Consider the following 27,745-nt stretch of genomic DNA (forward strand, 5'->3'; position numbering starts at 1 on the left):
GTAGACCATCAGTGTTTAAAGTGTGTGCTCTCTGTTGTAGTAACTGGAGCCTATTCTGTGAGAGTCGCCTGGGATGAAGTAACTACAAAGAGTGGCTTCACCGTGCGATACCAGCTATTTGAAGGTCTGTAATACTTCAGGGCTTTTATTTTCATTATTTTCAGTAGTGATGTTTGAATGATTAATTATAATTGAAAATTGACTGGTTTGGCTTTATACTGATGTGTTGATTAACTACAAAAATCTATAATCAATTGTGTGGGAAAATGTTAACTGTAATTGTTCCACCAGTTTAGATGGTGGAATTAATGTAAATATGTTGGAGTTGGTGTTTATCTTTATGTATATAAAGAAATAAGATATTAAATGGTTAATAAAGGTAACATTAGCCATAGATTTGTAGGATCTAGAGCACTTTACCACTGGGCTACGTCCTGCCCTATCCTGTTGGAAGTCACTGACTCTAGTTCTATATTGAACCATTATACTTTTGACTGTTATACACTAAAGTTATACATCAAACAGCTGTTTCAGGAAGCTGTGTGTACACGGGCAAGGAATGCTGCTGTGATGTGGACAACTTGGCCCCGTTCACTCCGTACAGCTTCAAGCTGCGAGCGTTCACCGAGGGAGACGAGAGTCCGTTCAGTGATTATGTCAGCGTCACCACAGAAGAAGCAGGTCAGAATAGGATCTGCTCTAATATAAATTGTTTTTCTTTTCTTTTTTTTCTTTTTTTTTTTAAAATTTATCAGTGAGTCACAAATTGTATATAAAATCATGTTGCTTAGAAGCAACTTAGCATAATTAGCACGATTATCTAACTTATTTTTATAGTTTTCTTGAGACCATTGAAAACAAGAAAGACTGTTTTTTATATAAATAGAAATTAATTCGTTAAAAATTATTTAAACAAATAACTTTTGAAGAATTCCTTTTTGTTTGTATAAAAATCTTTTTTTTTCATTGATCTCAAAATCTCTGAAAATGAGTTAGGCTGACATTGCGATGTATTATATGTCAGGTTCATGCACTGCAGCAAGCAGCATCCTTACTCTATAGTCTAGCTAGTCTGGATACACAGGACCCTTGTCTGAGATTATTCTATGAATGGTTTATGCTTATGGGCTCTAGACATTGCTTTGTTGTAGTGAGAATATGTCTATTAGCTGAGATGGTAGAGTGCTAGAGAATCTGTGGTTCAAATCCTGAACTCTGACCTTCGTTATACAGTGAAGTACTCATATAACGAACCAGAAGGGACCATGATATTTTGTTATAGCAGAAGTTGGTCATTAATATATAGAGAGTTAAAACAGGACTTTACGATCAGTTCGTTCTGTGCAGTAATTCGTTCTCAGCATGTTCATTATAAGTGTACTTTACTGTATTTGTATTTATATTAGTGTTTACTTGATTTTGTTTTTGTTTTTTTCAGAACCCAGTGCTCCAACAAATGTGAAGATTTTAGGTTCAACAGTAACACAGTTAAAAGTGGGATGGGATCCTCCAGAACAGAGCAATGGCATTTTAAAAGGATATTATATTTATTATGGTAAGTACTTTATCTCTTTGAATTTGACTCTTTTTTTTTTTACATATATGAGTCAAAATTATCAAATGTTTGACATCCAATAGTTGATGATTAATAAATCAATTTGCTCTAGTGGTGTCATTAGACAAAACATACTTTACATTTTTTGACCTAATGATAAACTTCAGTGAACAAACTGGCCTGTGAATGAATTACACATATTTTACGCATCCCAAAATCTTGAGATAAGTGTAGACACACTTGAGACTATTTTGTAAAAACAGTTGATAGAGACTCTTTGAGGTAATTTTATCAGAAAGTACTCATCAAGCTGTTAGTATATTTGTTAATATATTTGCTTGATTAAATTTTACATTTTATTTGTTAAAGGTCGCAATATTGTGGAGTATACCGCAGATACCTCATTCATAATCACAGGACTCAGTGCTAATACTCAGTATGAAATTATGGTATGTATATTGTTATTCTTTAACAAATTCTTTAACAAAAGGGAGAGATATAGCCCAATGGTAAAGTGCACACCTAGTGGGCTATTTCTTGTTTCTTTTCTTTAACAAATGCAGGGCTCGAACTTAATGAGATATAAATTGCTGTGGGTCGGGAGCATCACTGATGGCACTTTTGTGCCACTGGATAAAAATTACTGCCATGATCAGTAACACTCTTGAACAAGAGTAAAATGAATATATGGTGTACATTATCTGCCAGTTCAAACTGGGAGGTATCGAGTTCGTATCCCAAGAAAACAGTTTGGGAGCTGGACGTAAGCCCAGTGGTTAAGCGCTTGCTTGATACGCTGTCGGTTTAGGATTGATCCCCATCGGTGGCCCTATTGGGCTATTTTTCATTCCAACCAGTGCTCCACAGCTGGTGTAACAAAGGCTGTGGTATGTGCTATCCTGTCTGTGGGATGGTGCATATAAAAAATCTCTTGCTGCTAATCGAAAAGAGTAGTCCATGAAGTGGCGACAGCGGGTTTCCACTCTCAATATCTGTGTGGTCCGTAACCATATGTCTGATGTCATATAACTGTAAATAAAATGTGTTGAGTGCATTGTTAAATAAAACATTTCCTTCCTTTTATCTGCCAGTGTTTAATATTAGTTGATCTGAAATATGTTTACATGCAACAAAATAGCTTTTTAATCATATTTATTTGCTTTAAAAGTCAATTAAATTTTTTTAGCCATAGGCAGGCTCACAATTGCCGTCAGTGGGCCATTTCACCAATGGCAACTTTTAAAAAATGCCCTGGGTGACAAATTTTTATTTTCAAGCCCTGTAAATGTCTTCATAAAAACATTATGACAACAAAATTTTAGACTTTAGTGTCAGCAAATTGGCTGTAACATGAAAGTTTCTGGCTAATATAGCCATCCGTGTTCCGTTATAACAACCCCCAGACCTATAACAAGGCCATTTAATAAGTTAGACATAAAAGTCCAGATACAAAAACAAATATTTGTCAAAACTTTGTAATTAATATCCAATAGTTTATTCAGTTTTGGGTTGTTTTTTTGTTTTTACAAAATGTTGACTCATGGTGAAATAAAGCAAGTTCTAGTTACCGTAATGTTTGCGATGCTTGTTTTGTAGGTTTGTGCAGCTACAGGCAAAGGTAAAGGTGACAAAGCTTCTGTTTTTGGAACCACTCCTGAACTTGGTGAGTAATCAGTGCAATGTTTCACTAATTTCAAAATAAACCCGCTTGTAAAAACTCAGACTGAACATTTACAACGAGTGGTTAGACAAATTAAAATCTTTTATAAAATGTCAGGTTCATAATGCATGGAATATATAGATTTGTTTTCACATAGAATAATGACCGGCCTCGGTGGCGTCGTGGCAGGCCATCAGTCTACAGGCTGGTAGGTACTGGGTTCGGATCCCAGTCGAGGCATGGGATTTTTAATCCAGATACCGACTCCAAACCCTGAGTGAGTGCTCCGCAAGGCTCAATGGGTAGGTGTAAACCACTTGCACCGACCAGTGATCCATAACTGGTTCAACAAAGGCCATGGTTTGTGCTATCCTGCCTGTGGGAAGTGCAAATAAAAGATCCCTTGCTGCCTGTCGTAAAAAAGAGTAGCCTATGTGGCGACAGCGGGTTTCCTCTAAAAACAGTGTCAGAATGACCATATGTTTGACGTCCAATAGCCGATGATAAGATTAAAAATCAATGTGCTCTAGCGGCGTCGTTAAATAAAACAAACTTCTTTTTTTCACATAGAATAAATATAACTTTTTGAAAATTATCTGTGAACTGGAATAGCAATATATATACATGTATATATATCCCTTGCAGGGCCGTACCCTGATCAAAATCCAGGGGGGGGAGGGGCACTACTTTTTATAAACAAATGAAATGAAACACTATACTAATTAAACCCTGAGATGTGTATGCTATTTTCTGGAGCAAAAAAAAAGAAGAGAAAAAAAGTGAGATTCTCAGGGGGTGGGTGGACAGAATAACATTTTCTTATTCAAGTTGACAGTTTTAATATATTTCTGGCTATTAATCCAAAATATTTCAGTTTTAATATACAGTGAAACTTCTCTAAACCAGACACCCATGGAACCAAGTAAAAAGTCTGGTTTTAAAGGGTATCCTGTTTAGAGAGGTTATGTTCTGTACTGATATTTTAAAAGGGACCATGAAAAGCGTCCAGGTTTTTAGGTAATTCCAGTTTAAAGAGGGTCTGGTTTTAAGGTAATTTCAGTTTACAGATCGTCTGGTTTTGAGGTAATTCCAATTTACATAGGGTTCGTTTTAGGTTATGGTCTGTACTGATATTTTAAAATGCCCAGTTTTTAGGTAATTCCAGTTCATATAGGGTTCATTTTAGAGAGGTTCTGTACTGATATTTAAAAAGGAACATGAAAAACGTCCAGTTTTGAGATGATTCTGGTTCAGTTTAGAAGGGTTTCACTGTATTGTGATATTCTGCCACTTGCCAGGTGCTCATGCCCCGTCGCGGCCACAGGTGCATGTGTTGGGTCGTAATGAGATCCACGTCAGCTGGGGACCGCCCGAAGTGCCTCTCGGTCGCATCACACGTTACGACGTCGTCATGAACGGCAGGGTCGTATATTCAGGAACAGATCTCAGCTTTACGACCCGACGACTCACTCCGGACACCGACTACACCTTTATCGTAAGTAGCTGATAAGGATATCATTATTAGGAGATAGGGATATTCTTATATCATTATTAGGCAATAGGATATTCTTATATCATTATTAGCCAAGAGGTATTTTGCATATCATTATTAGCTGAGAGGTATTTCTTATATCATGATTATCTGATAGGTATTTCGTATATCATTATTACCTGATTGGGATATTCTTATATCATTAGTAGCTGATAGGGATATTCTTATATCAGTAGTAGCTGATAGAGATATTCTTATATCATTAGTAGCTGATAGGAATTTCGTATCATCATTATAGTACTCCTAATTTATTACACTGTAGGAAGAGAGAGCACAGTCTAACAACATTTCCATTCTTTGCATTGTGATGAATGATTAAGTAAATGACATTTTGGTAAGCAATGTCCTCTTTCCTAGTCTTGGCTCATTGCATTTTCAACACTCATTTCGTAAAAGAAATTGCACAGCCATGTAAGTATTAACAATGTAGCACATTGTACTAATATTGTCAAAGGGGCATGGTAAGATGTTTAAAACCAACAGAGCCTTGTTTGTATAATCAAGCTGTTCATTGTTGACCTAATGCTTGTAGTTACCCAAACCAGATTTTACAAATTAAAATGAAAAATAAGTGCTACATGTACAAATGTTAGCACACTATGACAAATGCATTGGATATACAGACACTGGTATTCTGAACAAGAGAAGTATTTAATATGGAATTTTAGTTTTGAAAAAGAAACTAATAATCGGAAACATATTACAGTGGCTGCAAACTCTGTACTTTGCATAAGTGGAATGAATGAGTCTATGTTAATATATTTAATAATTTTAACAAAAACATTATATTTTAAACCCATTTCAGATTGTAGCTTTAACCAGTGAAGGCAAGTTTGAAAGCAAGTCCACCAAGAAAAGAACATCCAAAGATGAATGTTAGTAATTTTTCTACAATTATTTACATCACGTTTCTGAATGATCATCTGTCTTTTATCTAAAAATTAATGTTAATAGCTTCTCTACTATCACTGACATCATGTTTCTGAATGATCATCTGTTGTTTATCTAAAAATGAATGTTAGTAGCTTCTCTCCAATCATGGACATCACATTTCTGAATGCTTATTTGTCTTAATGATCATCAGTGCTTAACGGGTGTGATGTGGAGTCTTACAAATGTTAAACGTAAAATATACTGATTCATTTGTTGACTCTGTCCTGCCATACTCTACAATACCTTACACTGATGACGGACATTGATTCAGTAGTTGGCCCTGCCCTGCCCTGCCCCTGCCATGCCATGTTGAGCAGGAAGTAGCCCAGTGGTAAAGCGCTCGATAGATGGGTGGTCAGTTTAGGATCGATCCCATCGGTGGCCCCATTGGGCTATTTCTCGTTCCAGCCAGTGCTTCATAACTGATGTAACAAAGGCTGTGGTATGTACTATCCTGTCTGTGGGATGGTGCATATAAAAGATCCCTTGCTGCTGATTGAAAACGAGTAGCCCATGAAGTGGCAACAGCGGGTTTCCTCTCTCTACATCTGTGTGGTCCTTAACCATATGTTTGACGCCATATAACCGTAAATAAAATGTGTTGAGTGTGTCGTTAAATAAAACATTTCTTTCCTTCTATGCCATGTTCTACACTACTGTGTGATGACCTATCACATCTGACCACAGCCTGTCCCACCATTCATTATTGTTTTAATTACTGTATTAATGATGATTTTTCTATGACTGCACTTCAGATGACACCAGCAGGCCACCACTATACCAGACACCGCCAGTCAGGAAGGAGTCTCTTGGGGAAGAAATACCACAGAAACCAGCTCCGCTTAAGAAGAAGAAGTCAGAAACAAAGTTGTCACGAACACCTAGTGCAAAGGTAGATTCCTGTACAGAGCTAGCTTTATTCTAGAAAATTGTTTAGGCCCTGATATTGATAGAAATTGTCTTTTTTCTGTAATAATATGTTATTCACTTACCCAAGACCATATCACTGTCCAAGAAGATTTATTCATGAACGATATAGGCCTACATGTTGACTGGCTGGCATGGCCAGGACCCACGTGACCATATATTTGTACGATACCGTTGTTAATGTATCATGTCTATTAGTACGATACCGTAACATTGTTAATGAGATCTCTACATTTTCCACCCTACAATTTATGATAGTTATGCAACTCAAAAGCCTGTAAACACAATTTTATTTAATTTCAGTTTATTTTTTTAATTTATTGTTGTATGTATATCAGATCAATTAAAGCATGTTTTTCTGTGAACACATCTCAGATATCTGAATTGTCTGTCAAAGACAGAGGTTAATGGTTAGTATAAAAAATTTAAAATAATGATGCCATATTGGGTACAACTACTGACATGCAGCAAATACGTCTTTACCATTAGTGTATCATAAGATGGGTTATGAATGATGGTCACGTTGTATTAATGACACAATTAAGTCTAAATCTAAAAAACATTTTTTTATTTCAGACAGGACTAAAGTCTTCCGGACACGACTCAGGCTCAGTACGACCTAGTTCTGGTACGCTAATGTCATTATTTCCTAGCTTACAATGCTTTCTATTCAGTTTGTCTAAAAAAAAGAACAGAAAAAAAAACTACAAAATTTTATGCTTTCTGCTATTTACTCTTGACTTTCCCTTCTTTTAATTTTCATCTCATTTTTTCCCCCACTCTGAATGCTCCCTCCCTCATTTTGTTTTATTACATACACATCTTACTATGTAAATACAGTCCCCAATATCAAATACACTTTTTTATTTTCAACTCAACAGCCAGAATATTTCCAGACATAACACTACTATTTGTTCACTAGTTTGTGGGAAATGCCCTGATAGATACATAAACATTGCATTGCCTTTAAGAAAGAAAGAAAGAAAGATTTTATTTAACGATGCACTCAACACATTTTATATATGGTTATATGGTGTCAGACATATGGTTAAGGACCACACAGATATTGTGAGATGAAACGCGCTGTCGCCACTTCATGGGCTACTCTTTTCAATTAGCAGTAAGGGATCTTTTATATGCACCATCCCACAGACAGGGTAGTACATACCACGGCCTTAAATATACCAGTCGTGGTGCACTGGCTGGAACGAGAAATATCCCAATAGGTCCACCAACGGGGATCGATCCCACGTCGACCGTGCATCGAGCGAGTGCTGTACCACTGGGCTACGTCCCGCCTTTAAAGTACTTCTCCAACAATATAACTAAAAATATACACTTCTTATCACTCATGCTTTGTCATTCCTCTTACTTGTTTTAATGAAACTATATTCATGTGTAATGATTGCTAGTTCAGTGGTTTGCTCAGTAACACAGGCAACTTGGCTATGTACATTGAAAATTCTTTGTTATTAACTAGTCATGTTTCCAGTTGTTTGGAAATGAAATTCCAATTTAGGGTATGTAATAAATACAAAACTACATGTGTATATTTCTTGCCTGAAACCCCTCTGCCTGCGACATCAGGTTTTTCAGCAGGAAATACACTTGTCGAAAACACGAAGATGTAACCAATGCGAAACCTGATCTATTGTTCACAACTTATTTCGAGGGCTGTGGATATGGTATATGCCATGGTGTCTTAAAGAATTAGGAATTAATAATAAAAACACTACGGAAAATAGGTTTTAAAGAGTTGTGATGTATATTTGTTGTTTTATTTTCAGCTGAAAGTATCCTCACCTCTGCCAATGGGATAACAGAAAATGCCAGCTTAGTCAAAGATTCTCAAGTAGGAAGCCTAATAGCATTCTTTGTACTTGAAACAATGTAGAAATTTAATTGTCTAAAACAGTTGTAGTAACAGGTAGCAAGTATTTATTACAGTTGGGTTTTGGTTTTTTTAAAATTAATGAAAAATATTAAGACAAGTAATATTTTACTTACTAAAAGATACTAAGAAAAAAAGTAGTTATGATGTTTGTTAGTTAGTTAGTAACAAATTGTTAAAAATATAACATACAAAAAAAAGAGATTTGTATTCTTAGCTCTTACTGTTTTGTTTTCAGTATATGTAAAAGAATTTATTAAAAAATGAATTAAAAAAACCCAGTTACAATAAAATCATCGGCAAAGTTTCATTTGGCAAGTTTACCCCAACTTTTAAAAAATGTGTTATTCTTTGGTACTAGTTCATTTCTTGTTGGGATCTTTTTATATACATGTATGTATACTTAATTTAAACTCATAGAACATTATCGTTTCATTCTTCCTTTTAGAAATGGCATCCAAACAGCTCTTTACCAAACGGTGTTCAGAAATCAAAAACAGCCATAACCAAATACAATGTGCAATGTGACATTAAAAAAGAAAATGTTAATCCTCACTCCAAGTCATCAAAAGACTCGACCCGCACCTCATCCTCCAAGGAGCGAGCCATGGTGAGGACAGAAAAAGTCACTAGTGCTTCCAAAGCAATGTTCCCAATTCCTGTCAGCTATGTTTCTATTCACGGAGGCGACGACATGCCAGGCGATGGAGAACCTGGAAAGACGAACTTTGAACTTAAGAAATCTCTTGGAAAAACGGCTTCCATGTACGACGCTACCACAGCATGTAATGGTCTGAAGCTGGAGAGGTCTAAGACGTCGTACATTGGAGCGAAACCTTCAGGGAAGAGCAAGCCATCAAGCCAGGTGGTTGATGGGGAGAGTGACCACCTCTCCGACATGTCGGGCGGGAACTCCTCGAGAACCGATTCCCCCGAGAAGGTGGTCAACGTGTCCCCTCTGCCGAAACCGATCATTCCGAGTCAGCATTATCTTGACGGTGGAGGCCACAACTTAGAGGGAATGCCGCACATGTCGCGATCCTTGCCCAGTCCACAGATGGCGAAGGAGATTATTAACTATCTGGATGCCGAGTGCTTTGATCTGGATTCTCCTTACAAATCAAAAAAGTAAGTCACAGATACTTTAAAAAAAAAAAAAAAAAAAAAAAAAAAAAATTAAAGTTAAAGATTTGTGGCTGTTCTAGAAATTATTACTGGAACATTGGAGTCATGGCAGGCATAGATTTTTTCAACAATCTTTAAAAAAAAATGAAAATAATTTACTTTTTTTCAGAGATTTATTAAGTAGGAGATTTGTGGCTATCCACATTGGAGCTGGGGCAGGCAGTATTTATTTTCCATATTTCAACAGTCAATAGAAAAAGATGAAAATAATTTAGTTTTTCATTCAATTTTAAATATACAGATCCAGTAGGTATTAAACACAGATGAAAATCTTGTGAATATTTTTGGATATCTGGATGTTAATGCTACCCACAAGCTGTTCCTGTCCTTATTTTTCATTTTACAGAAAACTTCATATTTTCATTATTTCTATAAGTTATCCAGATTTTGTGTCCAATATGATTTACATATGAGATTTAAAAACTGTTTCATGGACTCCTAACCGTTCAACCCACTCCTGTAGTTGTGTTGGAATTCTAATCTCAGTGTTGCTAGTGCATGTTTTGTTTTTGAACTAGTACATGAGTACATTTGTTTGGTTTTCATAACATAACAATTTAATTCATGTTTGTGGTAATTTGTTTGTGCTAATAATAATTGATTAATTATTCATTAATTAATATGAATTGAAGACAATATATTATTTTCTTAGAATGATTTTTAAAATCCCATTATTTAAAAAAAAAACATTATTTTTTTCAATGATTTTTAAAATCTCATTATTTAAAAAAAGAAAAACATATTTTTATCATTGAAAAGAAATATTTAACATTGAAATAGCTAATTAAAGACAAACCATAATATTTATTTAGAACAAGTAGTAACATGCTGGATGTTGCAATTTACTGAATTTTATTTTTAGTTTATATAATAGGTTTCCAGTTTTGTAAGTACTTTTTAAAAATGATGGTAATATTTTACATCTCATCTTAAATAGAGAAGAAAAAACAACATGCTATGTAAACTAGATTAGGCTAAATTTTCTATTTTTCAGAACTAATATTGCCAAATATGAAGTTAGAAAGAAACATTCAATAATATACCTTTGTAGCTAAATTTAGAAATTTTAGAATTGCTTCAAAATGGCTTTTGCTGTTTATATAATATTTTAAAATAAATGTTTTAAGAGTCTGCATTTTTTAAACTCATTTTGTTTTTTAAATGCATACAAACCCACATTAAGATGAAATCAATGATATTTGCTTGATTTAGTTAAGCTGTCATTTTAATGTGTTAATACAAGTTTTATTCCATCAGAAAATATTGATGTATTGTTGTTCATACATATTTATTGCTAATTTGTATTATTTTGTTTTTGTTTTGTTGTTGTTGTTGTTTTACTAATTATATGTACTAAGCTGCACTTGTCACACAATATAAGTTATAATTGTTGTATTCTCAAATCAGTTGCTGGATAGCAGGGTATAGTGAAGAAACATTTAAATAAAAATCATTAAGATCAAATGCTTTGCACAGGCATTAACTCCATCAAAACCTTGCATTATTCTTAAACAGTAACCATATAAGAATGTTTATTACAAACTTGACCATACACTGGACATGGTAACAAATAACATCATTTAAATGCACCAGATGATTGGAATGACCAAGCCTGCATGCTCTGTAGCTTAATCCTGTTCGTTTTCATTACCATGCATGTTAATTAATAAGTGCTAATGTGATGGAGTCTATAAAGTTAGATTTTGAAATTTCATTTGAAAAAAGTTTGTTTTGTTTAATGACACCACTAGAGCACATTGATTTATTAATCATTGGCTATTGGATGTCAAACATTTGGTAATTTGACATAATCTTAGAGATGAAATCCACTACATTTTTCCATTAGTAGCGAGGGATCTTTTATATGCACCATCCCACAGACAGGATAGCACATACCACAGCCTTTGATATAGCCCAATGGGCCCACCGATGAGGATTCATTTGGGAATGTTGTGACAAATATCTACTGGTACTACAAGGAAACTGTCTTTCAGGGTTCATTGTGTATGACACATACAGCTCAGTACATATATAAATACCGTTTGTGTGCAGATTTCTTCATTACTAGCTTAAAGCCCTCTACACTACGACCATGTCATACTGTGTATATAAAAAATAGAAGAAGGCGCTAGATCAAAAAGTTAATGTAAAGGGGTGACTTACATAATTTATTTCCACATTTACATATGAGAAAAAACTATTTTCAGTCTCTAAAACAATATGATGTTAATACAACAATCAATGATTGTTTTATTTATTAAAAGAAAAAGGTAATCTGCACACAACATTTGTAGGACTCAAAACTGAAAGAGCTAAATGTAGTTCATGTTGCACTGGTACATTTTGTATATCAAGTTGTTCTGGTATATTAAGTTGGTCAAGGTGTGGTACTGTTCTGGTCAAGGGGAGATAATTTTTCAAATCATGTATCTTTTAACAATGTTTTTGGTATTAGCCATACATAATTAACTTTTAAATTAGTTCAGGACTCTGGCCAGTTCACTCACAAAAATTATTTGAAATAATTCATTATAATTATGTCTAAAAATAATTGGTGTATTTTCATAAGATAAAGATTATAGTACAAAACCTTTGTAGGTAATGCTTTGAAATTAAGATTATAATATAATTATATATAAGATGAAATACTAGTAGTTTTATTCCAAAGGTATTTATTAACCTGTATCTGAGTTTTTAGTTATTCGACCAATTTCTTGAAAAAAAATGGGGATGAGGTGAAAAATTGTGGATTAAGTTGCCAATAATTCTTTATCCATTTTTAGGGTGAAGGGTTTGTTACATATAAGAAAGGGATAGGGTTAAAAACTCTTGACACAAAGAAGGCAAAGAACAACCAAAAAATAAACCGTACTGAAAGAAGTTTATTATTACCTTCCATAACAATCTACCGTGTGTATTGTATCTGTTCATTTGAGTGTGTTTACCATAGCAGCATGAACTGTAGATATACAGCTAGTCGGTTTGTGAGACGGGAACATCGTTGATGTTGCAGATTCATTAGTGACCTTAGCTCATCCACTGCCTATCTAACCCTATCTCACCGCGGTGCCAGTGACTATCTCATAGACCAGCAGGAATTTATACAGAGGACTAACAACTTTATTAGCTACCACAGGTAGACTCGTTAGAAATGATGTAGCTTAAGCTAGTCTGGCCTGAAAAAGAATACTGGTTTGCTCTAAACTCAGCTCTGTGCTTTAAACCTATAGCTAGGTCAAGTAGGTATGGCAATTATTATACATAGTTTTAGTTTTAGGATTTTGAGGTTAGGATTTTTTTTTTGGGGGGGGGGGGGGGGAGGTATTTGTTCTTTTAGTTTTATTACGTTAAACAAAAATTTGAAAGAAACTATTACCATTTTTTTTATTAGTTGATCAAATTACAACAAATATTATTTTGTTTACGGTTAATTATTTCGGGGTTTTTTATTAATTATGTTGGGTTTTTTAAAAATGGAAAGAAAAATTATAACCCATTTTTTTTTACATGTTGATCATGGGATTTAAATAAAATACATTTAGTTCTGTTCTATTTATCAAGAAGAAAACAAACCAATATTCTCTCAGGCCGTAATGTTGTTTATTGGATGAGTAAAGGCAAACAGAAATAGTTTTATTTTAGCCTTAGTTGTAGTTTCAAAAGACTCATCAGCCAATTGCTTATTTTAACTAGATTCCGTATTTTGTTTGAATGTATATGTATAATGTTGTCCATTTATGCATTTATTTTTAATGTATTTATTTAATTTGTTTTTGTTCCTTTTAGTCTGCCTATATCTTTTCCATTTGGCTTCATCCAACCATCTATACATTATTTTTATTCATAAATCCAACCATCCATGCATCCATGCATCCATGCATCCATCCAATCCATCCAATCCATCCAATCCATCCCATCCACCAATCATCCACAAATCCATCCATCCATCCATCTCCCACCCATCCATCTATCCATCCATCCATCCATTGATCCATCCAATCCATCCATCCATCCAATTATCCACAAATTCATCCATCCATCCATCCATTCATACATTGTACTTGAAATCTCAGTCATCCAGAAAACACTGAGAGTACCGGTAATGGATGATGATGTCTTTGTTATTTTGTTCTCATCATGCACCAGTTAGGACCAGAGAATGGCATGGTTTATCTGGACAACCTTGCATTCTTTCACATCTCCATATAATACATACATGTAGTTACTAGTGTATCACATAGGTGCTAGATAATTATAATGGGTACACACCTCTGAACTGTATACCAGAGATGCCTGATGTGATTCAGGCTGTGACTGTAAGATGGATGCTTCACCAGTGTTTTATTGGCCTTGGTGGTATAGTGGTTATGGATAATAGGTACTGGGTTAGCCTCTCAGTACGAGCTCCCTCCCAGAGTGAGTTTAATGACTGAATGGGTAGTTAGGTATAAGGCCACTATATCGACTTCTCTTTCACTAACCACTAACTGTTAATCACCAAGTCACTGTTCTGGACAGACAGTTCAGATAGCGAGGTGGCAGGGATTTAGATTGTACCAGAGTCAAGGTATAAGGCCACTATATCGACTTCTCTTTCACTAACCACTAACTGCTAATCACCAAGTCACTGTTCTGGACAGACAGTTCAGATAGCGAGATGGCAGGGATTTAGATTGTACCAGAGTCATGGAGATACATGCTGTGCACAAAATAAGCGTGGCCAAAATAATCTGGCCCAAATTAAGTCAGTGGCGTAGGAAGGTGCAAAAAAGTGAGGGGGGGGGGGGGGCACACTTTTATATTTACACACTTTTACACTATTATAAAGCAAATATAAAGCAAAATATCTTAAAAGTGTGGGGGGGGGGGGCACATGCCCCCTTGTCTCTTTTCTTCCCCCCCCCCCCCCCACTTCCTACGCCAGTGATAGTCACTGCAAAACATTTCATCTCAAAACACATAAATGTTAATTTCTATTGAGTGGATAGCCCAGTGGTAAAGCTAGTGCATGCTTGATGCACGGTCAGTTTGGGATTGATCCCCGTCAGTGGGCCTACTGAGCTATTTCTCACTCTAGCCAGTGCACCACGACTGGTACATCAAAGGCTGTGGTATGTGTTATTCTGTCTATGGGTTGGTGCATATAAAAGATCCCTTGCTGCTAATCAAAAAGAGTAGCCCATGAAGTGGCGACAGTGGGTTTCCTCCATCAGTATTTGTATGGTCCTTAACCATATAACCGTAAATAAAATCTGTTGAATGTGTCGTTAAATAAAACATTTCCTTCCTTATTCTCTTGACCAAGTGTTAATTAATATAACACTATATTAGACACCAAACGGCTTTGGTTTAAAATGTTATGAGGTGTTGTTAAGCAAATTTTCCTTTTCTTTCCAAGTAACTCCATACCAGAGTTATTGTTCTTTTGTTTAAAAATTTGCGGGGGTTTTTATGGGGGTTTTAATGGAAGCTGAAGTCTTTTGAAACACTTTTATTATGCTACAGAATAGACATATGTGATTAGGAAATTGTTCACCTGATGCTTTCAAAGGAACATTTACTTGGCCTACATTTACACTGCTCAAAACAACTCTGTATGGTGTCAAAATGACAGCTGTATAGCTTTTAGAATAGGTACTGTACATTTATACACACCCTTAACAGCCGTCCTAAAGCCACACGTTCAATCTGTCCCAGAAACGTACATGACAACCAAATATAAATTTTAATTCAAATGTCAAGAGAATGGAATAACAATAAGCGTAAAAAAAAAATCTTTGTAATTACTTTCATAATAGCAGTAGTACTATTAAATTGTTACAGTTGATAAGATCTGTATTAACCATGGATGTAGGAAGGTGCCAAAAAGTGTGTGTGTGTGTGGGGGGGGGGGGGGGGGGGGGGGGGGGGGGGGGGGGGGGGGGGGGGACATACACACACACATATATAAAGACATGTATAAATATATAAAAATCATTGCTGCTATTACAAAGTGGGAGGGACACATGCCCCCCCCCCCCTTGCCTCCTGCTTCCTATGCCAGCATTAACAGTATATGCACATTAATAATTAATTTAAGTTGAATGAATGGCAGAATGTAGGTATATTGCTCTCTTTGTAATCCTAGAAATAAGTGCTAACAATACAACTGAAAAGAGAAACTACACACAAAGAAAGTACTATTTCAAGTGGGGGCGTGTAAACTGCAATCGCACTTAATGCACAGGAAACTTTGAGCATGAACAATGAGTAACGCCATAGCGACTGTCACCGCAGAGAAAGTAGGACACAGCCGGCCATGCATGAACTGCTTGTAACTCTAGATGGTGAAATATTGATCAGCCTTAGCTTGCAAATATATGCTAGTACAAGATCACTGAAATGGCTTCTAGTATTGTATTATTGATAATATCAACTAGTTACCTTTATGGAGGGGTTGGGTTTTTAATTTTTTTTTATAAATGCCTTCTTTTTTCATTTCATTTAGTGGAAATAAATGAGCTGGTGGAAAGTCATAGTTTGAAAACATGTCTAAATTTAGCTCCAGTTGTTGAAGCCTTTCCACAGCTGCCAAACACATCCCTTCAATGTTGTTTTCACCTCAGTGTGGACTGTATTCTCTAGCCTGACCAGGTTCTGTTTGTTACCAAGAGTAATAGAAAATGGGGGATAATGTAAAACCTACCAGGCTAGATCTACAGTTCGACTCCTATCATTGATCAAGAAGGTTTTTAGACCTTTTCACAAGTATGCAACCAGAGGCCTTCCTGGGGATTGTTTTTTTTATTGAAATAAAAGCAATATATATTTTTTTAATTTAAACTTATTTAATTAAAACTTGTAATTTAATGACCAGACTAAGTATTGTTTAATATTTTAAGAAAGAAAAGAAAGTTATTTCACCATATTGATGTAATGGGCCCCATTTTTGTTGCTTCAGGCATTGCATTGTTAACACAACCATCTGTGTACTGTTGACTACAGTAACTGTTAGCAATGTCTATATGTGGAAACCATGATTCATTTAAAATAAGTCATTTCATAGGGAGAATGATGCACTATATATTGTATATTTTGTCATTTCTCTCCCATTCTTATAAATACCACACAGTGGTTATCTGACCTGTTTCCATAGTAACAGCAGAAGCCAGCAGTGTAAATCTTGTTCTGTGTGTACATGGCATGATGTAGTTAGCTGTGCACTGGCCATTCGTTTTGCTTTGTTTCTGTTCAATTTATTGAGCTAGCTCTCCACTCTGCCATGTTTTATTTCCATGGGTTTTATTTGTTAATCTCCATGGGTAGGGGGTTAAATGTAATTGCAAATAAAAACAATATAATTTTGTTATATATTTCAATAATGTTCAGAATGTTTATGAAAGTTGGATGTGATAGTACATGTCTGCTTTCTGTTCCACGAATGACACATCAAGACATCCTGGTTCAGAATTGAACAACAGGTGTTAAGACTCCATATAAACTGTCATATACAATGGAACTGTTGGAAACTGTTGCAAACAATATCATTAATAAAAACCCAGCCAAAGAGAAATAAAAAGCGGTTAATTGTTTATACTATAAAATGATCTATGCTATTGCAAGCTTATGCCCGCTACAGACCCTGGTCGGGCTGCTTGTGCTTCCTTGCACATGCCAGCGTGGGTGACCCCATTTCCCACACACCCCAAACTTTGTCCTATCCTGCACCCATGTTGTGTGTGTGCTATACAACAGCTTGTTATGAATGTGCATGTTAAAACCTATTACCTGACCTGGCCTGCAAGCTTAGGGATGGCAGTCTTCCTGCATATGGTGTACGGATAGCCTGGGGAATGGCAGTCCTGCATGCTGTAGATGTAGCACCTGATGGTGATTAGTGAAAACAATCATAACCTTAATTGCTAATGCCCTTTTAACTCTGCTTGTGCAGAGATATGACTTTGAACATGATAACATTTGGTTTTGTCATTCAGATTATAAAGAAAATTTGTATCATACAGAAAATGAAGTTGAAATTCATAGAATGGTGATCAACCAATGGTAGAGCAATCTCCAGATGTTCAGTTTGGTCCATGCATACAGTTGATTTCTCTCAGTAGACCAGTTGGGTTAGAAAGAAAGTTTTTTTTGTTTAACGACACAACTAGAGCATTAATTAATTTAGTAATCATCACCTATTGGATGTCAAACATTTGATAATTTTGCCATGTATAGTCTGAGAAAAAACCCCGCTATATTTTTCAATTATTAGCAAGGAATCTTTTATATACACCAAACCCACAGACAAGATAGCACATACCACAGCTTTTAATATACCAGTCATGGTGCTCTGGCTGGAAAGAGAAATAGCACATTGGGCACACCAACGGGGATCAATCCCAGACTGACCACACATCGAGTGAGCACTTTACCACTGGGTTACATCCCGCCCCACCAGTTAGGTGATTACATCAGTACTCCACAAATGGCATTTTCTCTTTGTGAGGAAGTTCATAAAACAGGGTCTGAATTTTACCACACAACCTATGGCAAGTGCCATGGTTGCCCTCCTTGCTTGCCATTGTGCCCTGAAAATCGGATATCAATGGCATAAAAAATACTGTGGTTCTCTTCCTGGTTTATCTTCATGTCCTTCCTATACATCTCATGTTATATATGTATTTTTCATTGCTAAAAAAAATAATGTACACAAATTTGTGAATGAATTGATAGCTTGGTGAAACATGCCGTTTAAAGGGACATACCCTGGTTTTTAAACACTAACGAATATTTTTGAATATTATAACCGTTTTTCATAACTTAAATCATACTTTACTTTGATTTTATTGTTTAGATTATCAATTCCGTATATTCGAAGTGTTATTGGTCATCCTGGTGTTTTTAATATCACAAAATACATTTCTCATATTTTTTAAAACGCTCGTGCGTCTGAGAAGTACCTCTTATGGAGTCGAGTTTTAGTCTATTTTTAGAGGGTATTTCACCATTTCAAAGTCACAGACTCATGTTTCACTCAATTGTAACTTTATCCAAATGTGTTACAGGTTTGTAGATTAACTAAACTTAGTGTTAATTTTCAACAGGTTGAAACTAGGGTACGTCCCTTTAAGAAAGTTTTGTATCCCGATTTTCAGTACCAAACTTGCTTGCAATATTTTTTTCCTTGGTGGTCCTCCAACATGTCTTGGTACCCCAATTTTTGTTATCTGACCAAAGGCACCACTTGCCATACCCCTACAGAATTAAAAGTCAACCTCTGATAAAAAAGATGCCTTCCTACTAATTAATTCCCTGGTGGTATAATACTAGTAGTAACCTGTTGGCCTTAAGGCTGGTAGCAAGGTTTTGAGATCACAACCGAGTGCCAGTTCTCATCTGGTGAGAGTTTTAATGGTTCATTGGGAAGGTTTAAGTCCACCACACTGACTAATATCACACTAACAAAGTTTCACCATTAACCCCTATCCTGAACAGACAATGCATGTACATGTGCATGTATGCCCAGAACAGCTTGCTTAAAACCTAAGTGGATACATGTATGTAAGCATGTACATTTAAACAGTGATTGATTGCAAGTGTAGACTATATGTGACATTAGTTTATTTCTTTCATTATTTACGTGTCTGACTTGCATATATTTGCTTTTTAGACACTGTACAACACTGCATTGGGATGTTTTCAAAATAAACTTTCCATTTTAGTTGTATGATATCATATGAGACAAATATTTAATAATAATCTGTCAAGAGAATGGTTTAATTTATTTTACATGATTTAATGAAGTAATCCCCAACCCTACCCCTACCCCACTCCCCCCTCCCCCCAATTTTTCTTTTATCTCTGTGTATGATGGTAATCACCAATGACGTTTTAAAAAATTATATTTATTCGTATTTTATTAAAATTAAAAACTCATTCATATCAATCATGCTTTTCCCCTAACATGCATGGCTCAAAGAATTTTTATTACATTAGACAATTTTGTCTACAGCAAAATGCTCACCTGTGGCAATTTTGAGTCGATCTGTCTATAAAGAGCATTTTAAACCAGAAGCTTTAGTATTAAAATATAAAATTAAAAACAAAAAATTATCCCTTCAAATGACAGCAATAATGTTTATCCAGCAACCAAAGAACTGCCATTGCAGCTGTAGCAATTAACATCGGTGCTGCCGTTAAGTTCGAGCTCAACCACATGACTGCTAGACATCCTCTTAAAGATTATTTAATATTACTTATTAACTGAACTACTGGAACACATTTTAATGAGTGATTATATTCATTTGTATTTTGCTCTGTTGTGTGAAATGTCTTATTAAAAACATCTGTTCATGCTATACAGACCAGGTTTAAAAAAGGCTGTGCCACCAAAGATGAATTTCTCTGGGAGTACTATTCACAGTACCATGGTTCCGGAGATTCCGGAAAACCGGTCTGCCAAGACTCACAACAAGTTCATCCCCATGCAGCTTCGAACCCAGCCTGGAAACCTTACGGGGCAGCTACAGCGGGTGACCACATCACTCTTAGAACCACGAGGTAATCATTATATTTGTAAAGACATCACTTATAATCTACCTTTTTTATCGATAAATTTAAATATCCAACACAATGTATGATTGAACAAAACCATGAATATTTAAGTTCATGACAATTAAGGATTTCACAATATATATACCAGTTGTGGAGCACTGGTTGCCCATCAAGTATAGACTGCTTTATTTAAAGTCGCCTGTGACCATATCAACCTGCTAGCTTATCCTCTTTGAATTATAAGCATGATGTCTAAAGGAAAAGATAAAAATATTGTTTAAATCTGGAACTTGCATTATGTATTAAAAGTAATATTCTCTTCAAAAAAAGTAGGGAAACTCTAATAAGAATTTACAATTGCCAAAATTGTAAGGTATATTAGCTGTGGGGAATGGTTATATAATAGTGAATTAATTGGGTAAACATTACAACCGGTAGTTCAGTATTACAGTAGATTTTATGACCACCAAAGATCTTGAAGGACAATTGGGATCAGAAGTGTTTGATGTTGACGCACACATCTGCCTATCATGTCCCAGACGTGTTCAATGGGGGAAAGATCTGGGCTCATTGCTGGCCATGGCATTTGATAGATGTTGTTCTGCTGGAGGTGAGCATTGACAAAACGTTGATCCACATGCTTAGCAAACGGGATGACAAAGGGTGTCAGTATCTTATCCCAGTAGTACTGCCCAGTGACCCATCCTTGCACAATATGGAGGGGTTCTGTTAGTCATAGTGATACCACCCCACACCATAACTGATCCACCGCCAAATCTGTCATGAAATCGGATTGTGACGTTGGTGTGCCGTTCATTTCGTCGTCGCCAGACCCAACTATGCCTGTCAAGGAAGTCCCAAGGTGAATAGGGACTCATCTGAAAACATGACACGTGACCAGTGACGAATACCCTAGTTCTGACGCTCCCTACACCATTCACGTCTGTGGGCAATGTGACGATTTGTTAAGGTAGGTACAATCTGGGCTGCATTAAGACAGTTTCTAATCGTCTGACCCGTAACTCGGACACCAATAGCCTGATGAAGGTTTGCAACAATTTGATTTGCCGTTTCAGCTCGATTTCTTAGAGCCTGGTTACGGATGAATTGATCCTGTACTCCTGTCATTGCCCTGGGACGACCTGAACTGGGTCGATCGTCAACATTTTGGATTTGTTGGTACCTGTTCCATAGTCTGCTAATCACTGACTTCGAAACATTGAAGGTGTTGGCCACTTTATGCTGACTTCTGCCTCTTTGCAGCATGCCAGTAGTCCATAGACACTCATCGCGTTGCATACGCCACATCGCAAATTCAAACAATAAAAATTACTAAAAACAAAACAATAACAACTGTATGATCAACAGAATGAAAAAGATTGACAGAAATTATGTTCCACAGTGATTAATCGACCTTTCTGGAAATTGTCAAAATCGAGAATGACGTGTATGGGGCAACTGCGTGATGCACGTGCAAACTATGGAATGTGTTTTGGTGTGTTGATAAACAGATCTGAACATTTTCTACTAGGATGTCTGTGGTCAAAATGTATGTTCGGTCTAATAGTTGATATTAACATTAATATTTCAGGTTCCCCTACTTTTTTTGAAGAGTATATATATAATAACATTTACCTGATTTTGTAGTCTAGTAGGCAATAAATAACCCCCAAATTGAACATAGTATTCATGGGTTAAGAGTTATTGTGTGTTTTATAGCAAGCTCACAATAGTAATAACAACTAAAAATTGAATGGAGCATTTCCAGTGGGGTTCGGTATATCAAGATACCATACATCCTTTGTTTTAGGTTTTCCAGCCAGGAGGTTGGAGTCCCTCAGTCGGAGTCACACACAAATGATGATGGAGGCACGACAGCAGCAGTCCAATAAGAGACTTCGCCAGCATTCACTGGGTAATGCTGACCTTGACCTTATTGGCATCACAACCACAAATCCACATCTTCTAGGGAAAGACAAGTAAGTCAGTTGTGTTTCCATTTACACTAGATATTTTATGCTTCTCGTTTCAAATGCTTCTCTCATGTTATTATGTTTAGTTTTTTCCTGACGAAGTCAACATGTAGTTGATGAAATGCTGAGAATTTTACCTTGTAGTTTTAAACAGAGACTTATTTATATTTATTGTTTTATTAAACCTTTTAAGACAAAAGTAAAAATTAAATAGGTTCTGCTTAAATACCTTTTTTTTTTTAGAAATCATAGTTTTGCTTTAATGGTACAAAGCTAGTGACCCAGGACATATTTGGTTAATGACACAAAACACATAGTTTAATGATTGGTTTGTTTATCACCATTTTGTGCTAATTAAGAGTCCTGGACGATAATGTGTGGGTGTTTTGTAGATATTGAAGTGTGATGTAATATCTTTTATATTATTAATAATTATTGAGCGTTATTCACAGCTAAATTGGAAATAAGTTAGTACATAATTGAATTTGCTTAACTATATTTGTGTATATGGTAGTAATTAACTGACCATATAAGAATACCTTATAAAAAGGATGGTTGTAGGGTAGATCTAGTGGTCAAGTTGCTGAGACTGCAATCTTTTGTTTCAGATTGGTCCGATCTCGAGGTAGTTCCCACCGGCGGCTCAACCATTCAGCTCACTTGAGAGAACCAGATTCTGCCATCCTTGGTCAATCATGGGCCTCGTAACATCTAGAATTCTCAACCAATCAACTCATCTGAGAAAAACACTATTCTAAAAAGTATACCTGTAGTTACATGTAGTCAGCCACGGGCATTATGAGATTAAAAACTTTTAAAAGATTTAATTAATTTGAATAAACTTTTTGTACCTGATAGAAGTGACTGACATTGTCAAGCCTTGTCCTCACAACTGAATTCCTGAAACCTCTTATGGGTATGAGCATAATATTAGTGTTGACAAACAGAAGAATTGAATTTGAAGGATCTGCTAATATTATACTCAGTGTCTGTAAAAAAATACCAAATATTAATGTTGTGGACAATCATGTAGTTATAATGTATAGCTTAGCTGTGGTCAACCTTGTAATTACTTGATCAGAAACTAACAGTTGAAATTTTGTTTTTTAATTACGCGTAAGTCACAAATTGGGAAAATTGTATGATGATCATGCGATGTGTATAATTTGCATGTGGAGAATCGTAAGCATGCTCTTTTGACAAATAGGATCGCTGAATTCTGTTGCTGAATGACAATACCGTAATAATGAGATGTTGAAAATGACAGTTCCAATGTTATCGGTACATGTATATATCAATAACATAAGTTTTTAATACATTCCATTCCACTGCTGTATAGTTAACAAGTTTTTAAGACATTTTTTCCACTGCTGTATAGCTAACATAAGTTTTTTTATACATTCCATTCCACTGCTGTATAGCTAACATAAGTTTTTAATACATTCCATTCCACTGCTGTATAGCTAACATAAGTTTTTAATACATTCCATTCCACTGCTGTATAGCTAACATAAGTTTTTAATACATTCCATTCCACTGCTGTATAGCTAACATAAGTTTTTAATATATTCCATTCCACAGCTGTATAGCTAACATAAGTTTTTAATACATTCCATACCACAGCTGTATAGCTAACATAAGTTTTTAATACATTCCATTCCACTGCTGTATAGCTAACATAAGTTTTTAATACATTCCATTCCACAGTTGTATAGCTAACATAAGATTTTAATACATTTTATACCACAGCTGTATAGCTAACATAAGTTTTTAATACATTCCATTCCACTGCTGTATAGCTAACATAAGTTTTTAATATATTTCATTCCACAGCTGTATAGCAAACATAAGTTTTTAATACATTTTATACCACAGCTGTATAGCTAACATAAGTTTTTAATACAGTCCATTCCATGGCATAAGAGGAACAGACATATTCTGATTTTGACAAGATGGTTTACAGGAGAATACAAATAATTTGAATACATTGCTTGGTACATATATGAATACAACTACAAATACAATACATGGTATTACATTATAAAGATATGGGGTGGGACCTAGCTCAGTGGTACAGTGCTTGCCTGATGCCCAATCTATCTAGGATCAATTCCCGTCGGTGGGCCCATTGGGCTATTTCTGGTGTAACAAAGGCCAAAATAGAGTCATTTTATTAGAGGTTATATGTAAATATATTTCAAGCATTTATACCCACATTGATAGTTTCATATACATTAGGAAGATTGGAACATGCCTATTCAGTGGCATAGCGTGGGCAGGGCCACTAGGGCAGTCACCCTGGGTACAAAATTCTGGACTAGTGGAAGGGACTCGGGGAGTGCTAACGGTCCACTGGTTAGCGGGTGCAATACTTGCTGCCCCGGGCACTGGCAACCCATGCTACGCCACTGTGCCTATTTGTCATAAAATATTAGATTTTTGTACATTGTAAGTGAACTAGAAGTACTTTATAGATTTGCCTTCAAGATGAATAATAGGGGTCAGTAATTAAATTAAATTTCCTTTATAAGTAAAAACAAACTCAGGGCACTTATTGTATAAATATATATCGGAGGCACTGATGGTTTAAATCTTAAAGTGTTTAGTTTTTATTTACTGTTATTTTCTATTGTTAATGTGATTGCAGATAATTGCTCCTGTTCTTTTTACAGTTAGAAAGATTGCAAATATTGCATACAAACTAAATTAATACTCTGTTGTTCATACATCAAGTGACCGTAGTCTGGGTTTGGGATTTGCAAACTGAATTAAAGGCAAGGATCTGTTTGTTTAACCATTTCATCTTCCACAGGGTTAATACAGATCTGAAAGTGCTTGAATTGGAGTGGTTATAATGAAAAGCCTTTGAATTTTTCTAAACCCATGATAAGTGCACGAGTTTAAGAAAGTCAGCTTGAAAAATGCTTAAATTAAATCTTTCAACTGATAAATATTACAATTTATTCTTTATTTTCCACTAGCAGATATTATTGACACTTTTCCCTAGTCAGCATCATTTTATCACAAATATCTAAGAGTGTTTGATTCACTGTTATGAATACTGACAAAATTATACAAGACCATGTATTAACCAACTGAATACTGTAAATGCAAAAGCCCTTGTAAACTAATTTTAAAGTAAAAAGTGCTTGAATTTTGCCTTCCAATATGATAATGCATAATATTTCAAAGAAAAACTATTTGATATTTCATGATTATTTTGTTTATTGTGTATGATTCTTGTTATATCTGTCATTTTCTCATTTGTATATTTTTAAATTCTGAACAAAATAATCATGAAATATCTTGATTAAAAACCAAATAGATTTTCTTTGAAATATTATTCATTATCATATTGTTTTGTTGAAGACATCTGTATATTATTGTACATAACTCTGTGAAAAAATTTTGCCTTTCTAACGGGTATAGCTTTTATAAAACGTGCCTTTCTGAACTATATAAACAACATACTGAGTTTTTGTGACTAACTGTAATCAGATCTTTTTTCTTTCCAATTTTAGGTCTCAGTCATTAAGTCTGATGAAAATCTAATGGTCCTGCTGGATCAGATGACCTTTCATTTGACCAATCAAAACACAGCTTACATACATTTCACAGTTCTAAGCAAGCTGTGACATTCAGGATAATTGTTCCTCATAAAAGGTCATCTAGACACAAAAGTGTTGGATCATATCAGATCTGCCAATGAAGACAAACTTAGAATCACAGTAAGATCTGAATGGTGCATACAAACTTTTAGATGTAGATTCAAGACTCGTTTCTCTTTTGGCAGATTACTCAAACTGCGCACTCTTTCCCTTTGGCTTTAATCCTACAGGACATTCGAAATACCATAGCACCAAAACCAACCCTCCGCCTCTTACCGACCTCTGTCGGGCTGCTGGTGTTCTCTTGCACCTGCCAGTGCAGGTGGTCCCCTCTCCCACCCACCCCAACCCTCTCCTGTCCTGGACAGAGGAGCCGGCATAGGACGGCACCTGTGCCATGACAGGCGTGCGCTAAAACATCTTGCTCTGAATGTGCACTTTAAACCCTATACTTGATCTGACCTGATTCAAAATTAATAGTCAGAGACTTTAGTGTTATGGGTTTAATGTGATGTCATTAAAGATTAAGTCTGGTCTCTAAAATGTTTACATGCACCATGTCTGGTGCTTATAAAACCTTCAGATTGAGACTCAAGACAGAGATCTTAACATCATGGCTATGCCATATGAATTGCATATGTGTGATGTTATGAAAGATTTCAGTCTAGACCTAACATTGTATGAGTACTAGCCCAGATTGTGAGTCAATGCATCTTAAATTGTAGGTTTCAAAACACTATGGTCTGTTGGCTTCACATATTAAAACATCATGGGCTGAATTTACAAAGCTTTTTGTTGTTGTCTACATGCGTGCAGCTACACATACTTTTTAGGCTTAAGAAAAATAGTCTTCATAAATTCAGGCCTGTATGTAGAGTTTTATCTTTGCCTTTGATGTTGTCTCTTAATATGATCTCAAATTTTATATTAATTTTACCTGTAGATATATAATGTTGCCTTCAAAATGTTTGATATACAAGTACATGTATTTAATTTGATTCATAATGAAATTTTGGATAGAATTTTATATCTTAAGAAGTTATTTGATTGCAGGTTAAAATTTATCATTTGTAAATGGGAGTGTAATGTAACTGAATGTATAAATGGTATTAGTGTGCAGATAGAGAAGTCTGTATTTGCATAATAACTTGATATTAAAATGTACGTTACCTTATATTACAAAGTATTTAGTGTTTAAGATTGGTATTAGGTATCTTTAAAAACTTACTGCAATGATCATGTTTGTTCCATTGTTATGTCATTGTTAAACTGAGTTTAATCTTAATTGTGTTATGAGTTATCCACCTAATTGTTTTAAATATGCATACATTTAAAAAGAAAATACTCCATAGTGTAAGTATCACACTAAATCCCAAACAGAATATTCATACCATGATTATTAACTATTTTATTGTGCTTTTATTAGTAAAACATATAGGTAAAATACTGTTGCTAAGTTTTTTTAGTTTTTTTTAATCTGCAACAATTAGATTATGGGTAAAAATTAATACAGTAATACTGGAATATGTTATTCTTCACCATTAAATAAACTTAATCTTATTCATTTCATGTAAACCTGGTTTCCATGATTATATTCAAATAAAATTCAGTCATGTGGTCATTCATATACAGTGAAACATCTCAAGACCAGACCCTCTGTAAACTGGAATTCCCTCAAAACCGGATGCTTTACAGAGTCCCTTTTTAAAAGCCAAGACAGAACTTAACCTCTCTAAACCGGATCCCTCATAAACCGAACATTTGTATTGGTCCCAAGGGTGTCCGATTTAGAGGGGTTTCACTGTACATGTATTGAAGATACAGTGAAACCACTTTAAACCGGACACACAGGACCAAGTAAAAAGTCTTGTTTCAAGGGGTATCTGGTTTGGAGAAGTTCTGTGTTGTATTGATATTTAAAAAGGGAC

The 27,745-nt window shown here is 35.4% G+C and overlaps 1 protein-coding gene across 2 annotated transcripts in view; it reads left to right on the plus strand.

Moving 5' to 3' along the window:
- Positions 1–27,524, plus strand: part of LOC121384598 — a 55,497-nt gene extending 27,973 nt beyond the window's left edge. Inside the window, exons 9-24 of one of the 2 annotated variants that reach the window (XR_005959413.1) lie at positions 41–124; positions 526–681; positions 1,439–1,555; positions 1,925–2,004; positions 3,152–3,218; positions 4,514–4,710; positions 5,573–5,642; positions 6,456–6,592; positions 7,204–7,255; positions 8,415–8,479; positions 8,967–9,646; positions 12,717–12,839; positions 20,046–20,242; positions 22,047–22,215; positions 22,818–22,970; positions 25,731–27,524. Coding sequence is in view for 1 of the 2 variants with exons in the window: in XM_041515057.1 (XP_041370991.1) it covers positions 41–124; positions 526–681; positions 1,439–1,555; positions 1,925–2,004; positions 3,152–3,218; positions 4,514–4,710; positions 5,573–5,642; positions 6,456–6,592; positions 7,204–7,255; positions 8,415–8,479; positions 8,967–9,646; positions 12,717–12,839; positions 20,046–20,242; positions 22,047–22,215; positions 22,818–22,917 (2,294 nt within the window). In the remaining variant the exon portion in view is untranslated. Of the gene's footprint in view, positions 1–40; positions 125–525; positions 682–1,438; positions 1,556–1,924; positions 2,005–3,151; positions 3,219–4,513; positions 4,711–5,572; positions 5,643–6,455; positions 6,593–7,203; positions 7,256–8,414; positions 8,480–8,966; positions 9,647–12,716; positions 12,840–20,045; positions 20,243–22,046; positions 22,216–22,817; positions 24,258–25,730 lie in introns of those variants that run through there. The other variant, XM_041515057.1, reaches the window with a different exon arrangement.
- The last annotated feature ends 221 nt before the right edge of the window (positions 27,525–27,745 follow it).

The sequence above is a fragment of the Gigantopelta aegis genome, chromosome 10 (genome assembly GCF_016097555.1).
Source record: "Gigantopelta aegis isolate Gae_Host chromosome 10, Gae_host_genome, whole genome shotgun sequence".
Classification (NCBI taxonomy): domain Eukaryota; kingdom Metazoa; phylum Mollusca; class Gastropoda; order Neomphalida; family Peltospiridae; genus Gigantopelta; species Gigantopelta aegis.